The sequence below is a fragment of the Clytia hemisphaerica genome, unplaced genomic scaffold (genome assembly GCF_902728285.1).
Source record: "Clytia hemisphaerica strain Z4C2 unplaced genomic scaffold, Clytia hemisphaerica genome assembly, whole genome shotgun sequence".
Lineage (NCBI taxonomy): Eukaryota > Metazoa > Cnidaria > Hydrozoa > Leptothecata > Clytiidae > Clytia > Clytia hemisphaerica.
Genome location: NW_027103836.1, coordinates 1,071,364 through 1,089,704, shown reverse-complemented (window position 1 = coordinate 1,089,704; position 18,341 = coordinate 1,071,364). Strand labels below are relative to the sequence as shown.

At 33.7% G+C, this 18,341-nt stretch overlaps 1 protein-coding gene across 1 annotated transcript; it reads right to left on the bottom strand.

Annotated features, from left to right (window-relative positions):
- Window positions 1-684: 684 nt before the first annotated feature.
- On the bottom strand, window positions 685-11,155 carry LOC136807145 (vacuolar protein sorting-associated protein 52 homolog). The gene is made up of 21 exons (XM_067063721.1): window positions 10,995-11,155; window positions 10,305-10,383; window positions 10,126-10,178; window positions 9,396-9,471; window positions 9,129-9,196; window positions 8,574-8,603; window positions 8,283-8,366; window positions 7,868-7,929; window positions 7,293-7,544; window positions 6,888-7,020; window positions 6,376-6,436; window positions 5,845-5,978; window positions 5,132-5,287; window positions 3,845-3,963; window positions 3,361-3,484; window positions 2,866-2,934; window positions 2,501-2,635; window positions 2,165-2,245; window positions 1,827-1,923; window positions 1,274-1,392; window positions 685-1,053 (listed from the first exon to the last, which is right to left on the bottom strand). Exons 1-21 carry the CDS (start codon window positions 11,085-11,087, stop codon window positions 907-909), a joined length of 2,172 nt encoding a protein of 723 aa, XP_066919822.1. The 5' UTR covers window positions 11,088-11,155; the 3' UTR covers window positions 685-906.
- Between the last annotated feature and the right edge of the window lie 7,186 nt (window positions 11,156-18,341).

Below are 18,341 nucleotides of genomic sequence, written 5' to 3'. Positions count from 1 at the left end.
TCAATTTTTAAGAATAAGGAGCAATATTTTTACCAATGTATAGCAAAAGAAATTCAAACGCAATGATATTAAATTGGTTCTTGTAAAACTGTCAGAAGTCGAGTAAAATCAAGATAAAGTTATAATTTTCTCGAGCTCTAGCTTTCCATATTATGGTGCGGTCATGATGCGGTTATATTGGTAGAATCGCTAGGAAATTCTGAGCAAGAAGATATAGGTACCTTTTCGTATAGGAGAGGTGTACCCAAAATATAAGCCCTAAAAGTTTGCGCATAATCAGTCTTGAAACAAAAGAATTTTGTCACAACACGCTAATTATGCAGATTTTTTATAGCGACAACAAAAGAAACCTATTTACTCGACATAAACTCCCTTAAGGGCAAGAGACCTGGTATATGACGAGCCGTTTTTCCATTGTTTTCAAGAAGCTGTTTTTCCATCTCTTTACATTCCTCTGATGGGAAGGTTCTTAAAAAAACTGATATGTTATTTTCTCATTCTCAGCCTCAGCATGTTTCTTGGATGTTTCTTAGTTTTTAGGCATTCTGAGCCTCATGTTTCTTAAAAGCATGTTTCTTAAAAAAAAACGTGTATTCTTTTCAGACAGTAATCTTAAATCCCAGTAATCAAACATTGAACATTTTTAGTTCGAACGGAACAAGTAAAAAAACAAATGAAGCACCGATCTATTCCATTCTGAAATCCAATAACTTAATACTTTTTCATACAACAGTCTGAAATCTCTAACTTAACGAACTTTATTCAAGTGATTGCAAAGCGAGGGGTATCAAACTGTCTGTGACATTTCAGGCAAAACACCTGTCAGTAGGTTCGCTTTAGGCGAAATTACAAAGAATCAAAAGCTACCAAATGATGCCAATAATTTAGAAAGAAGACATTGTAGGGTTAAAACGCTGTTTTATGTTTTTTGACTTCAACCATAACGTGATGAATATTAATTAGTTCTGTTCGACAAGCCAAACGACTGAAGGGTGGTTGAGATAAAATCTTCTGGAAACGATGGTAGTATTGAATTAATTGCGCCAATGCACCCTGAAAATTGAGAACAAGAAATAAGTTTTTGTCTTGTTACAGAGTTAAAAGTTCTTTTAATGTTTTTAATACTTATTTCAGTTATTGGTTTAAAGGTGGCTTCGAATGGTCGCTTTCTATAGCAATTACTAATAGATAAAGCATGATTATAATTCTTGATTTAATCTAAATTGAACCTAACAAGAGATTTTTATATAGGAGAAGACCTACTAAACCTGACCTGTAAGATTTGAGTACCATTCTTGAAGTTGGAGAAGGATCGCATGAGTTCGGAATTCATCCCTTCAATGGCGGCTTTCCAACGGACAGCGAAGTCACGAACCAGTTGAGTAACTTGACCTAAAAGAACAAAACAAAAAATTGATCAGAAACCCGGAAGTGAGTTATCAAAAGAGTCTTTCATACTACTTTATTTGAAAAAGAAGGTCGATTTTGTAACTACTTTAAAATTGAGGTCGTCAGTGGTACCCCTTATTACGCCATCAGGCCAATTTTCTCTCATCACGAAAATGAAAACCGCAAAAACCTGTTCATCACGCAAAAAAAGGTGAAATATAGTCCAAATTACGCCATCACGACAAAAGAATTTTGTAGCCACGCCATCACACAGAAGCCGAAATCATACTATTAAGAAAACCGATGGTTACAAACAGATAGTGGAAAGCCCTGATTGGCCTTACAGAAGACGCTCTTTCACTAAATCAAAAAAAATCAACAACCGATTTGTTTGGTCAAAGAATCGAATTAAAGAATCAACTGAATATTTTGCTTACCTTCATTAACACGAATACTTTGCGCTTGACCACGTTCGATCATTGGTTCTGTTTCTTTAACAAAAGTCATCATGCCTCCAAAGTACGGTGATAAAACCTAAATGGGTTCAAAAGGTGAAAAGGTTTTTGATATTGAAATATTTAAAGTATACAAGTCATAAAATTTGGCATAAATTAAGAGGATTTTACTTATATAAAAATTTGTCCCCTTTTTTTGGGATACACTGTATGTTAAAAGTTTTAATGCAATAAGTTTTCTTCAGCGAGGCTAAAATTCGAGGCTCACTCAATTCTTATTAATTAGTTTTCTAAATCACTTAATCATTAAGACTCGATACCTCTTCTATATATTCTTGTATTTTGGTGTTCAGTGTTTGTTGGAAACTATCGCTCTCTTTAGAATCATCCGTCGTTCGTTCCTGTGGAGAAGAAAACCGAAAGATGTCAACAAGGGAAAGAAAATATAAGTAGTGAGTTGAACTAAAATGTTTTGCGATGTGACCTGATTCAGAATTCTTCTTCAAATCGTCAGAATCCAACAAGCAAACAAGATAAGAGGAAGTTATTGTGTAAAGGGCACTCTATCCGTTCTTTGCAAATTTACCCTCCATCTCCCTCTCTGTTTTTCGCAAAATAATTTTCAGGGTTCTTCCGAAACAAAAACGAAACCAAACCTGGATCACTTGAATCATCATGTCATAGTTATTAATTAGAAAAACTAAATGATCTTTTCGTTTCACAAACTCTGAGGCTCTTCGCAAAATGAAACTTTCAACTTCTCGTTGCAATTTACCCAAGCATTTTAAAACCTAAAATAAAACAGAATAACTTTAAAAAATACAATATGCTAATGGCAAATGCAATTTGGCTTGTATAAAATAAATATGCAGAAAAGAACCTAAAGCCAGTTCTGGGTTGAGATAAGTTAATAATGATTCTAGTTGCACGCAGGTAAAACTATCGATAGTAAATATAACGAGAACGACCTTTTTTAGCAGAAGGAAACAATGGGTGAGTAAAACTTTGACAATAAACATACCCTTTCGTCAGGGAAACTTTCATTTAGACTATTAATCGCTCCTGAAAATTCCGCATATCGTCGTGTGATCTATACAAAAATAAAATAAAAAAAACTCACATTAAAATGAACAGAAGTATCATAAGGGTTGGTTGCATCATGATCAAGGGAATAATGGTTACAGAAATTGTAAGTTAGAATAGTCATTGGAAAGTATTTTGAATTGTAAAATATACTTATCTTTCTTCCTCTAGCGAAAAGAGTTTCTTATAGAAAGTATATCTATAGAGGTCTGCGATTCAGACTAACTTATCTTAAGCAAATATTTGACAAGAAAAATCGGATATCTAGAAATATTCAGTCGAGCTTGATGGATATTCGACGAAGCGAAGCTGAGTCTAATATCATCAGTTTTTTTCTGAATTTTGGATGAGTCCGCTAAATTTTCATCCGTCCAAATTTCTTCCTTTAAGGTAGATAAAATTGAGTGATAAAAGTGTAGATTATATTGCTTACATAATGAGGTTGGATGTCAATGTTGCCAAGCTTCTGAGGATCAGTTTGTTTGACACTTTGTGCGTTCAGTTCAACCATTTTCATAAAGCGTGGCCACAAGCTGTCTAATAGCGTATCCCAATATCTAGAAAATGTTGAAAAAGAACAAAGTAACAATTAAGTAACAAAACATTTTCCTCTAATCCTTCTCAACGCGAAAGAAAAGCAATTTTTTATGTAGTGTGCTATTTAACTACCATATCATTGATAGCTTTCAGTATTTTAGATTTAGCCGGAAACTGTACAAAAATTTCGTAGTGTAAATCAAGCTTGAGTATACGAGAGCAACGAAATACATTTAGGGTAACTGAAATTAATGAGCTAAAATCACAATATTCTTCATATTCATTGTGTAATCTTTTAAGGGTAGCTTTTCACAATAAAACTGGAAACAAACATACAAGAGATTACATCGACAAAAGAAGTATCATAAGAAGTCACGTACTTTTCAAGGATAGGTACTTCTCTTTTCAGCATGATAATCTTGTATCGGTGAATAATATGAATACACAGGAAGATGGCAATTGCATCATAACATGTCGCTATGTAACTCGTCATATGTTTCTGCAAAAAGAAAGAGAAACAATATATCTGTGTTTCACAATCGCATTAAAAAAATATACAATATTTTCTCCAATTGATGAGCCCATACTTTCGGATCGTCGGACTATTTAAAAGGCAGAAATCCATTGGAAATCAAATATTATAACCTTTTGCAATAAGACTATTTTGACCTTTTTGTGCGGCCATTGCTTTTAATCTGAAAGCGATATGAAAAAAACTGAATACAGATTTGAAATCAGCAAGGTTCAAAATTTTGGATACTCTTAGGCTCCAAATAAACGCCCCCCCCGCTTGTTAATTTTCGAAAATTTTCCAACCCCCCGGACCTTATTAGGACCCCCCTGTTTATTAATTTTTAAGAATATTTTTAGCTGTCAAAGAGAAGGCCCCTTATTTTGCTCTAAATAGCCAGATTTTAGCCTATATTCACCTTATTTTTGGGTTTTCAGAAGTACAATTTCCAACCCCCCGGCAATTAGTTCTCCCCCCGTTTATCAAAATCTCGAAAATTTTCCACCCCCCCCCCCCCGCTTATTTGGAACCTAAGAGTAAATAAGATTTTCATCTATTTCTTCATTTTTCATCTCCTTTTTTGAATTCCCAAAAAATTCTTGAGGGATCCACTCAAGATCATCTTTTAAACGAGATAATAATTTTAATGAATGAAAGTACAGACTGCCATCTTTTTTTTCAAATGAGTAATTGTGAAAATGAACACTCCTAAGTTAAACTCGGGTAAGTTATGGCATGTCTCAAAAACCTGAAAATTACCATAATTTTTGAAGGCCATTAGCCGGCAGAAAATGGGGAAACCAATGATTTGCTACGAAGGGTACCATGATGAAGTTTCGCTGTAGGGGTGTTACCTAATTGTTTACGCCCTTATTTTTGCGAAAAACCGCAAAAACCAAAAAGTGCTGACGTCAGCAAAACTTGTTTTTTAAATATCTCCAGTTTGGCTAATGGTAGAAACATGAAATTTGGACCAACGTTGAATATCATTAAAAGGATCATTTTGCCAAAAAAAACTTTTCGAAATTTTGCTTTCGTCAGCAGAAATCAACAAAATACGAAATTTTTCAATAAAATGCTGATGTCAGCAAAATTTCAATAATTCTGATATGGATGATCCATCAATGAAAATAGCGTATGGGAAAAATGGCCTTACATTGAAGACTGTGATGACTTTTCCCATGACGGATACAAACAATTTGGTTGCTTGGTTACCAGAAACCAAGAAGAAGTCACAGAGAAACAAATATTCCCTGCACGCGTTGTCCAATAAAGCAAAGTGTTGACTCCGAAAAAGAGCTTCGTATGAGTACTAAGAATTAAAATGGAAATATAATTTAAGAAAAGTATTTTATAAATCGCTCGGTTTAAAGCTGGTACCCCTTCAAAACATTCTTACATTATTTACGTGTAAAACTGACAAATATTTTTGCTCGATTTTCTTTTAATTTTTACCATTTCAATTTGTATTTCTAACTTCAGTTTAGGATGGTGTAGCCTTTCCCTATTAAAGCTTAAATCAATCCTTAACAAAAAACTATTTACCTTGCATCGTGCAAAATAGTCTGAATACACGGGTTGCAAGATTATATCAATGGCATCAATGCAGTCAAAACAAGTGATTACTCGAAAAAGTTCACGTGATTTTATTCCCATGTTATACTTACAGCTGATAACTTTATTAGTGTCAATAAATTCGAACCAATCAGAAATAAATATCATGTAACAAGCACATAAAAATTTCGAGTAAAAGCGTGATTTGTCTCCAGACTTTTTATTTTGCAACCTGTGTATTAAGATGACCAACAAAAAACTCAACATACTAAAAGGGGGAGGATTCAAATCAAAATTCTTGAAAGTGACGCTCACCCTTTTTTCAGTCTTCTGAGCAGCATGAGGTACAATGATAGGTTCTTCCAGTAAATCTGTCAACACTTGTCCACGACTACCCAGGCTAAAGATGGTGGATCGATTTTTCAAGGGTGTTTTACTGGAGAAGAAACCTAAAGCAAATGAAAAGAAGAATGTGGAAATAAATGGGGATTCTAAAATTCCTACACAAACATCATTTTACAATTCTAATCATCCTCTTTGCCAGAAATTCTCGATGAAAGCTCAGAGCTATTTATGTTGAAACGTTAAGAAATAGACATATTGTGTGTAGTTTTTGGAGCTTGAATTTTCATGCCGTCTAGCCAAAAATTGGCTTGTAATTGTCGTTCATACGGACGACGGAATGAAACTTTAAGTACCAAAATCTACACAATTTCCTAATATTTCAACGCAAACGTCATTTTTTATAGAGCTTCATGTTATAGCGTCTGTGATTGGTTGGCATTAAATCCAAGGAATTTCTTATTTTGCTAAGAAGATGAAGTCTTATCATTTGATTGAACAAACCTCTTGCTTTAGCAGTATCCTCAACTCCCATCAAATCATCTTTCCCAGCAAGTTCTTCGTACTGTTGGGGTAGTGAAAAAAAAGAAAAATGTTAAGAGTTACAATTTCACTGGGAGAAGGTAACTAGCGTCTAATGAAAAGTCAGGTGTCTTTCACCTGTTCAAAGGTTCTTCGAGAATCAAATTGAGTGAGAAGAGAAGAAGGCACACTTGAAATTTCTGAAAAAGGTTTCCACCCTGCATACTCAAAAATGTAAGTTCACAAAGACTACTAGTTTTATTTTCTTATAAGGAAAGATAATCGAATGGTCTGGGTGAGCACCACACCAAGGGTTCCCACTTCTTGTTGCGTACAGTTGAATATCCGTGAACCCCACGAAAAAATTACAAGACTGTCAAAAAGACCTAATTTACTTGGTTATTTACGTAAAGTAGCGGCTATATATATCATCATAAGTCGAGATGGTTGTGAAATGAAACAGTGAGTGAGAGAAAGATTATAATGACGGATACCTGTAGTTTCATCAGTTTGGCGATATAACCACCAAAATAAGCGGAATAAATTTTGCTCATTGTGTCAACGTATTCATCACGAATTTCACGGGCTACTTGTTGATGGTGCATCAGCAAAAATTCAAAGAAATACCTACAAATATGAAATAAATTGTGTTTGCTTTCATATTTCTAATTCTTACTGATCTTGTTTATATTCAAGCAACTAGTTTTCCAACTTGTAAACAGGGGCATCTTTTGATGCTACCAGAATATTCCCCGTAAGTCTCGCCGGGTAATTGTAAAAACTTTTATCACAGTGAAAAGTCATTTATAAAATGATAATGAGCTTTTTTTTATACTGAAAAAATCAGAATAAAAGACACATGAAATCTAGACTGGGAAATGTTGCTGCTGTTTCATTACCTATATTTCAAGAGAGCATTTTGTGGCACTTGATAATTGGACATTGGTTTTCGACACTGGTAAACCCTTTGAAGGACGAACTCCCGAATTTTGGAGACAGCTTTCAGTTTCAATTTTTCGAGAACATCTCTGACATCATTACAGGCCATGGCTCCTTTGAAGCCTTGCTCTTTGACAATGTTGATTTTGTGACTGAGCTCGTGGAGCTGCTCGATGAACGTTTGTTCTGTAGGTTGCAAGTCGTTGATTGCACTAAATGTAAAAAATATATAATTGATAATTGAATTCCTTTTGCCTAATTTTGCCTATTTTTTTATCGAAATCTTTCAAGTGAGGGATTTGATTTCCCTCCGATCTGTTATAGAAAATTATTTATCATAAGATTTTTTTTCAATCACATTTCTTCTTCTTCTGATTGAGATCGTTATATTTGAGTAAAACCCCTTGACTGCATGCGACAGAATCAGATTTAACGATGGCTATTAAAAAACTACAGCGAAATATATAATTTAGGTTTAGATATTTTGGGCAGGTTGTCAACCATGTACAATATAGTGTTGTTTTTGTGCACTTACTAGATCATAGATTCAGGAACAATCAGTTCATCGATAAATTGACTAAGTTCACTTTTGATTGCCTGAGAATTATAGAAAAAATTAATAGTGTCAAAACTAAAAGAAACTTGTAAACATTACTGAATATGATCATCTGTGCATATTGTTCAGCCAAAAAAAATATTTTGCTTCATTTGATCAGGGAACTGAAGTGAAAATCAGATTTTTAAGGAAAATAGTATGCTGAAATGTATCGACACAAGGAAGATGGATTCTTCATGCAAATTATGGCAAAAAATGTCCAATTATCTCAAAAACTGCTTAAGTGTCGCATATATAACCATATATGTTTTGAAAGCCTTATTATTGCCATATTTTCACAGATTAACAATCTGGGTCCAGTGTGGGTTGACATATGCTTCAGAAAAGTGTTTACTTGTCTGTTTTTGAGCTTGATATTCATCCTGAGTGACTGTTCTTGTAGCGTTTGGATTTCAGCACTGATGCTTTTCAAATCGATCTGAAGAAAAGAATGATGTTGAAGGAGATGGTTTAAAAGATTTTATTTTCTTGAAGAGACCAAAAAGGTTGGGATTTGGTTTAAAGAAAATCCATAGACTGTCAAATTTAGTTGTCACATACATGAAAATGCGAATTCATAAGAAGAAATTTGTCAGCTCAACACTTGACACATAACAATCAATACACATGGAATAAATCTAAATACCTGAAAACCACTCAACATGTTTTCCATGGTCTAAAACACAGAAAAAAGTTAACTATCAATTAAATCATCTTGAGATTTCAACCCCGTTGAAAAGTAGACCAGTTGGTTGACCAAAATGCTTCTAACCCACTTATTGCAATAGATATTTACATTCAATTCATGATATTCATGACGTAATGTTTTCTACGGAAAGACCGCGGTTTTAGCCAGTAGTGGCAAATTTAAACTAGACAAAAGTTGTATAAAATTTGCCATTACTTGCAAAAACCGGATTCTTTCCGTAGAAAACATTACGTCATGAATATCATCAATAGTAAATACTTTATGAGGAAATTAGTTCCAAAGTAAGTTCTCAACAAAATAAGTTTCCTTCACTTGCTTATCTGTCAAATGGTTTAACAAAAGGCTCCTCAAAACAAAATTGTATTGGTTTTAACAAATGGTATAAAGTGGCCATTTTGACGAACATTGCCTACAAGTTCTTATGTAATGGGGTCAAAGTAAAATCAGGTTAAAGCAAACGAGACAAGCTTTATTTTATGTAAAAATTCCTACCTCAAGAATTCCATCACAAGCTTTGATTTGTTGATGCAAATTTGCAATGTTTTTGCTTTCTTTGATGTCTAATGGATAATTTCCAAGTTAAGGGTTCATGAATTGAAAAAGGGCTGAAAAAGTTTGAATTAGTTTTCTAGTATGCTGTTAATTCACTTAGCTAAAGAAACTATTTATGCTCTTTTTTTACAGTTTTTGGACAAGGAACTCACCCTTTATCAAATAATAATACAATAGGATTAAGACCAAATGAAGAAGAAAAGATACAATCTTGAATAGAGTCATCTTCAACTTCTCTGAGATCCGTTTCAATTTGTTTGGAATATTGCCTTAAATCAACTCCCTAAAAAGAATTATTAAATGTGATCAGAAGGAGAATTTTTCATTTTGTGTATTTTGACAGATGTTGAATAGAATTCGAGTTTTGCTTGGAAAAATTCAAAAATCAGCTGGATAATGTCAGAAAAAAAGAGACAAATGACCTGTGATAAGTAAGTCTGCGACTGCAGTCTGAGACGAACCGAAGGCTCTTCTTTCGATAGCTATCTACCTGAAGGTAAGGGCGCAATTCTTTCTCCCTGGATTGCTCAACTTACCCTGTATCCTTCTTTTATGTTACTGAGCATCAAGCAGAGAGGCATCAAGTACCAATTTTGGAATCATTGGTATGACCCTGCTGGGGGTTGAATCCACAACCCTAAGCACTGTAGGCAAATGCTCTACCACTGCACTACGGTCGCTTAAATGACCTGATTTTGTGTGAGTTTAATTGAGGATTTTCAAAACAAGTTTATTAAAAAAGGCTATCTAGAGATTTTCATGAATAGTCTAACGATTTAGTGAATATTATGATTTGCAGTTATCATGAGACACATGGGAGTTCTGTAGATAACCAGGGAGGAAGCTCGTCAATAACAGTAAAAGGACAAGAATGTTTAACACAGTACTATAAAAAGATTTAGAAAGGGTTAATTTGAAAAAAAAAGAGTTAAAAAACCTTATTCAGTGCTTCTTTAACCAAATTGTCTTCAAGATTTCTTTGAATGAACTCTAAAAACGACAAGAAAAGAAGTTAAAAATAAAGTTAAATTAGTTAGGACCTGCAGAGGATTCCTTTAGATTTCTAGAAGTGCAGCATTTTACAACACATCATATATAAAAGCTCATGAAATATACCATCCAATTCATCCAAAACATGTTCATCTTGAGATGTGATATCAAGCTCCCCAAGGTGTAGCTCAATGTCTGATACATCCTAAGAAAAAAAGATTGTTAGTTTTAGAATGGTTAAAACAGACAACATTAAGTACGTGCATTGCCATCATATTATGAATATTCCTCAAATCTTTATTTCCAATCTTCAGGTCTGAATGAAGAATACACGCTTTTTTTTATAAGAATACACTTTATAAGAATGTCCATGATAATAATGGCCAAAACATTAAGAGTAATGCTATGAGAATACCATTTTTAGAGCATTTTCAATTACACTCCTTTCACAAAAATGCCATTTTATGCTTGAGATGTATGTACTAAATGTTTTAAATTTTCTGAATTAGGATCCTAACTTAAGAATGCTGTATTAATATTTTAGGATGATTTTCCCAAAAAAAGTTAAGAGTATCCATGATGAAATGGATTTACACCATTCTTATAAAAAAAAGCGTGTAGATTTCAAATAATGTGAAAAATGAAGGAACCTTTCATAAGTCACGAAGCGTTTAAACAACCATTCTGGCTTTATTTAGTTCTCTGTCAATCTAATAAAGAAGATCGCTGTCCCTTACAAGTTACAGCAAATGTACAAGTAGTTGGCATAAATTATGAAATGATAAAGCATAAATTATGGAATGATTGAATATATACCTTCATCAAATAAGAATCAGATGGGTCACCAAAAATATTTCTTGCATTCACTTGTCCAACATCTTCCTCAGTCACATTTCCACCTTCTGCCATAATGTTGTGTTTAATTTTCACTAAATGATCACTTCCAAAAATAGTGTGACATAAAAAAATTTCCAAAAAGTGGCAAAAAAATTCAAAAGTGCATAAAATTGACTTACCTGAATACTTTAGCCTAAAATTTCAGACATGCTTGGAGGAAGGGTACACAAACAAGCGTAGTAGTTTGCATTTTCTTAAAAAGTGCTACTTTTTGACTTACTAAGCAAAAACACTGCTGGCACTTAGTGTAAGTCAAAAAAATTCTCTTTGGAGTTTTTCAAATTTTTCTTTTTAAAACATTTAGATAATACCTTTCGGAACATATGAATATAAAGAGGTGACCAAAATTCCTATGAATAATGTGACTTTTCTTGACTTACATTCGGCTAAAATTTAGGCATTGCAAAGTAGTAAAGGGTCCTAAAAATGACTTATATCATGCTTTCTCTTGGAAACTTTTACAGTAGTAGGAACAAATAACAGATTTAAATATTACCAAGAAATAATGACATAAAATGTGCTAAATTTTGACTTACAAATCGAAAATAATCTAGAAATTCTCATGTAGTAAATCAAAAACAACACCTACAAAAGCTAGTTAAACATTTAGAACTTCTAATTAGAACTTCTATTAGAATATGATGCCTTAGTTTTGGTTCCTTTAATAAAGATAGTGCCCATTTTTGACTTACTTTTAAATATAAACATTTCAACAACAACATAATAAATATTATATCTTAATAGGAAAAACACTAAACAAGAACTATCAATTTGGGGTCTTTAGAAAATCAATTGACTGTCCTGATATTCCAAACTATTATGAATTTTAGTATAATGCTAATAGAGAAGATAGAATTGCACCAAAGTGACTTATTTGACTTACTAATAAAATCGGTTAGAACTTCAAATTGCAAGGTAAAATAATCTCAAATTTAGAATTCTGTGAATAAATCAATACTTAGAACTCTGTGAATAAATAAACATAACAACATGATAAACTAAAATAAACAGAACTAAATATGTGAAAGGCCATTACTTTCAATGAAATTCAAGATTTCAACATATTCATTAATTGAAAAGAAATGTCATCTTTTTGATGGTAGAATCTGAACAAACGGATAAACAACAGATTCACGGAAGAAAAATGTTTTTTTCTTTTCCTGTAGTTTATAGATGTGGCCTTTGTTTGAGCTGGAAACCTTTTCCAAAAAGTGACCTTCAATGTAGCTTTGGCCTGCAGCTATTTGTACTCCATAATCATCAATCACATCAACATCAGCAGTGATGTAGTCATTGATTTTGACAAACCAGATAGTTTCAAGCGAGGAGTGATCAGCTGCTATGGCACAAAAGGATCCAGGTAAGATGAGTCCATCCAGGTCCATCATCAATTACTTCTTCCTCCACATTCGATGATGTAGATTCTACTCCCGATCGTGTATGGTTTCCTTTCAAATCACATGTGCGAAGTTCATAAGATTTAAAAAGAGAACAAGACCCATAACATTCTTTGCATAGGTCACATATGCATAATTGGGGAGAGGCTTTCAATGTTGTGGAGTGAGGATGAAAAACAATAACATGCCACTGGTCTGAGCCACTAATGGTAGGGTATGATTTCAACCTTGCCTCGGCACGCATTTCTTCCAATTTCTCCACTTTGATTTCTTTGATAACAAAGTTTGGGCATTGTTTTTCAGAAAACTTTTTCTGAAGAAACGAAATACAATCAGAAGCTGTTGAAATTTTCCCCCCAGTTCCAACATGTCTGCGTAGAGCACATTTTGCTAACCCTCCTACATGATCAACTTCCCCCTTACCATGTCCAGCGATGCTAAAAATACGGAAAAGAGGGATACCCAACCTATTGGAAATAGATTGCATATCATCAAAGTGTTGGGCTGACTTGTACTGAGAGTTGCAATTATCACTCTCAATTATGCATATCTCCGGAATCATGTGAATTGAATCAAGCATTTCTTCAACTGCATATTTCACACATTTCTGGTCGTGCTTTTTATCATCTGAGATATAGGGGTGATAAGATTTTTGACCATGAATTTTGGTGATACCCGAATGCACAGTAACAGTTTCATGATGCCAATGCATGGACTGCAGCTCAAACTTGACAGGGATTTTAAGATTTTCGGAAAAATCTATATCCAAAAATAACACATCAAAATATTCACGAAACGAATTGCTGATATTGCGATAGTGTCGCAAATGATTTCTGTGGTGAATGAAGTTGGAGAGATGTTTGTCTAGAAAGGTTACAATTTCAGCCAGTGAAGACATTTTAGTCACAGCCTTCAAATGCTCTACTTCTTTGCCTTTCTTATTTACATACTTCACCATTTCAAACGTGGTAAAGTCAATCAAAATTTTTTCATTGGATGACTCCTTCAGCCTTCAAATAAGATTTTCCCATTTGTGTTTTATGTTATTACAGAACTCATTCTTGTTTGGGGTGCAAGACTAGGGAATGTACGTTGTCTCAGAATCATCACAATCTGAATACAGATAGGCAAAAAAAGATGCATAGTCCTCAAAAGGAATACCAAGGTTGTGCTCTTTAGCACTTTTTACGATTGATTCGATTGACCAACGCGCATGTAAATGATGCTTACAGCAGCACATTTCAATGTCTTTTTCCGTTTCTGTTCTTATATAGAATGGCTTTAAGGCAAAGAATGTGTCATGCGAGACTTTATGGTTGGGAAATTTTTCAATGAATTTAAGGTATAGTTCATGATAAGTTGTATGGAGCATCATCCAATTATTTTCATAAAATTGTTTGCCCCTTTGATTCACAATGGTCGTAGTACCTGCAAAATCTAATCCCGTTTGGATGTTGCCTCTCTCTGAAACTCTGAGTTTTGCTGGACGTGATGTAATAGTTGATGGGGTGGCTTCTTCATGGAAAAAGTTCCAGATAACCTTACGTGTGGAGAAAGGTGTCATTTTCCGACCTCTTGTTTCTGTTGTGGCTGTATCATTTATTTTTGCATCTAGTTTTTCAGATAGACCTAGTTGTTTTAGTGTGAGAAGTACAACATCGAGAGTGTCTTCTTTACCATCAAGGTTCCACTCTTGTAAAAATTCAGTGAGTTCTTCTGCCAGACGTGATTTTCGTTTCCTTGTATTTGGAGTCATTATCTCACTAATACTGTCAGAGTTAAGTGCTGGTTTTACTGGTGTTGCTAACGAAGAAACATTACTTGATTCAAAATCTATACCTTCGACATCTACGTCTTCTGGCTCAGTAGTCTCAAGAGATTCAACAATCTACAAAGAAGAGAAAATTCAATAAACTTTTGATACCTCTCTCGCCCTTAAATATCAACTGATATTCACAAACAGGGTATAGTTCAGACTTCTTTGATATAATCTTATTAACAAACCTTTGGAGAAGTACTAGCAATTTCCATTGTCGAATTCTGAGATTCTCTATTATCCATTGAAATGTTCTATAAAAATAGAATACTTTTGATAAGCCTATGCACTATAACCAATTATTAAGTAACCAATTATTATCTGAAAAGATGATAAAATAACTTTGATAAGTGGCGAATTAGACTATAATTATACCAACCTTCTTTCTAAATCGGTTCTTTGGAGTACTTTGGTCCTGATATTCTTTGTTTTCTAGGGTTTCCATAAGCTGAAGAGGTACAACAAAAATTTATCATGTTTAGGACACCTTTGTCTGTTAGAACAACATGCACAAGTATTTGTCTAAAATAGCAGTCAGTTTAGCCTGAGATTAATACTTAGTTTATGAATATCAAAAAGGATCCAAAATTAATAAAATAAATTAGTAAATTCAGACCTGATCAGTAGTGGACTCAAAGGCCATACTTGGAACGAAACCATCATCTACTGTCTCATGAGTAAAATTGTTGAAACTCCATTGAACCATTTCGTTTAAGTTATCATCACATTCAGTCTCTTCAAAATTAAAGTACCCTTGCTTCTTTTCAATATTTTCATTATTGTCCTTATTTCCACCACCACTACATTTGTGTTTGTCATAGAAGTCTTGTCTTGAGAACTGCCTTTCACATGTGCTGCATTTCAACTCCTTCTTTAATTTTGCATGTACATTCTTAATGTGTCGTTTCAGATGCCACACTTTGGGAAATACTTTGCTGCATTGACTGCATTCTAGTGACTCTTTCTGTTTGCACTTGTGACTTTTCAGATACCAAGATCTTGCAAACGATTTGAAACATACTGGGCATTTAACTGAGGATGATACACCACAATTCAATTTATGATTCTGTAAACTTTGTCTGTGCTTAAATTGTTTATTGCAACCAAGATTCTTACAAATCCAAATTTCTGCTTTTGTTTTCATATAAGACTATTTTTTTAATCTAAAGATATAAAATGAGACTGAATTACTAGATTACTGAAGAAATACAGCTATTCAACCAAAGATAAAATCTTGTCCTTTGACATTTCAATTTGCCTTTTCTCTTTTTGTACACATTCTAGTTGACATTCGATTTCTGTAAACATTCGATTTTATTGCCAATGCAATGACTTCCAAAGTAATATGTCAAAAGTAAGTCAAATTTGGACACTTATATATACCTTTAAAATTGAAATTACTACAAGAACACAAGAACTCAAACTAAATAATAACTAATTGGTCTAGTTGTCATGAGTAAAGGTTTGTTTTCTTCAGAAAGAGTAATCTTGATTAAAACTAATAAAAAGATATGCAATGCAATGACTTCTGTAAGTCAATTTTCTTCACTTTTAGCAGCTAGTTAAATAGTTTGAAAATAAAACTACAGTATTAAACATATCATTAAAGGTGAAGCTGAATAATAATTTTCCTTTCGAAGGTCTATCATTCAAATGATGAAGATATTTAAACTAAATTCAGAAGTCAATTTTTGTCACCTGCAATTCTAAAGAAAGAAAAGTAACAATGATGTAAGTCAAAAAATGTCTCCTAGAGTAACATTTTTTGAAAGCACAGTAATTTTTAATGTTTTGTTGCAAATTTACATAATATGCTTTAGCATGCCTCCCTCAGATGATTTAGTACACACATATATAGATCAGAATCAGCAAGTAAGTCAAAAAAGGTCTCCTGAAACATGAAAATACATACAGAAACAATGAAATTAACCTTGTATAATCAAATGTTGAAAGTTACAGACCTGTATAGGCAAACACTAATAAACTATGTCTTGTTCAAGAAAGTAAGTCACATTTTGGCACCTTTTAAGAGCCATTTTTTTTTTAAATCTTCAGAATAAAGAAAGTCTGATACCTCACCCTCTTAGATTTTGATGAAATTTTGACCAAATGATCTATCACACAAGAAAATAAGACTCTGAAAATTTCACCTTGATATCTCAAGTGGTTTTGCAGATATAGTGTCTCAAAGATAGGCTACTAAGCGAAAATTGACCCCTAAAAATCAAGAACTCTGGTGGGGAGCAGATTTTGAAAGCCAATGAATTTTTATTCAAGTACATTAGAAAGCTGATTTACATTGGATTTCAAGAACTTTTTGTAGGGAATCAGAAAAAATCAAATTGAGTTTCCAAAATTTCCCCCGAAAATCTCTAGCACCTCCTGTAGAGGGCTTCAAACTTTGATGTAATCTGGGTTTGGAAGCACTTTTAGCTGGCTGCTGATGGTCCTTGCGACTTTTTTGAAGCAAACTTTGGACCTGGAGTGGTTTACTGGTGGGTTTTGGCCACAAAAATAACATTTTCAGGATTTCCATCTTTGCGTAACCGTCAAAAATGGCCGAAAAAATTGCTATTTTGGCAGACCTGGAGCAAAATTCAAGATGGTGTATCTTTTTAAGGCAACACCAATTTTTTTTGAAATTTTCAGCAAGGCTTCCTTAGTAGGTCTAGTTTATAGCCTCAAAAAATCTCAGTGGGCATTTGAAGTCTCTTAAAGATATGATCGATTGAAAATTTGCTTAACTTCGTTGTTTTCTCCCTCTTAAAATGCTAAATCAGGCCCACTTAAGGGCTCTAACAGGATAATTTTTGTCAAAAATTTGGTTGATCTTCTCTAGCCAACTAATCATTGGCATTAGGGGAACAACTGAAAAAGATTTCAGGTCATTTCCATCAACAGATGACATTTTATGACAGTTTCTTTATTTTTAAGTACAGAATATGTAAAAAAATGAGACTGACATCTGGCCTTTCCTACCATTCCAGGGCCTATATTTCCAGGAAAAGCCTCAACCTTTCACAGTTTGGTGAATATCAATCTTAAATAAAAGCAGGTTACTTCAACTTAATGGGTTTAACAGTACTCAATTCCTATTCAAAAACTTTTTAGACTCATTCAGAAATCCTACTTTGACAATAATTTGCGCTTTACCGCAAAATTTCTAAGTCCAAGTATTGTGATTAGCTTTAGACTTTTAAGAGGGAGAAAACAACGAAGTTAAGCAAATTTTCAATCGATCATATCTTTAAGAGACTTCAAATGCCCACTGAGATTTTTTGAGGCTATAAACTAGACCTACTAAGGAAGCCTTGCTGAAAATTTCAAAAAAAATTGGTGTTGCCTTAAAAAGATACGCCATCTTGAATTTTGCTCCAGGTCTGCCAAAATAGCAATTTTTTCGGCCATTTTTGACGGTTACGCAAAGATGGAAATCCTGAAAATGTTATTTTTGTGGCCAAAACCCACCAGTAAACCACTCCAGGTCAAAATTTTGCTTTAAAAAAGTCCCAAGGACCATCAGCAGCCAGCTAAAAGTGCTTCCAAACCCAGATTACATTAAAGTTTGAAGCCCTCTACAGGAGGTGCTAGAGATTTTCGGGGAAAATTTTGGAAACTCAATTTGATTTTTTCTGATTCCCTACAAAAAGTTCTTGAAATCCACTGTAAATCAGCTTTCTAATGTACTTGAATAAAAATTCATTGGCTTTCAAAATCTGCTCCCCACCAGAGTTCATGATTTTTAGGGGTCAATTTTCGCTTAGTAGCCTATCTTTGAGACACTATATCTGCAAAACTACTTGAGATATCAACGTGAAATTTTCAGATTCTTATTTTGTTGTGTGATAGATCATTTGGTCTAAATTTTAGCAAAATCCAAGAGGGTGAGGTATCACACCCTGAAGACTCTTAAAAAAAATGGCTCTTAAGTATACTGTAAAGTAAGTCAATTATTGTCACCCACAATCAAAAGTAATCCTTTTCTAATAAGATGGCAGTTTTTTTTTTACAAAGCACCTCAAAAACTTTGTTAATGCTTCATCCAAAACATCT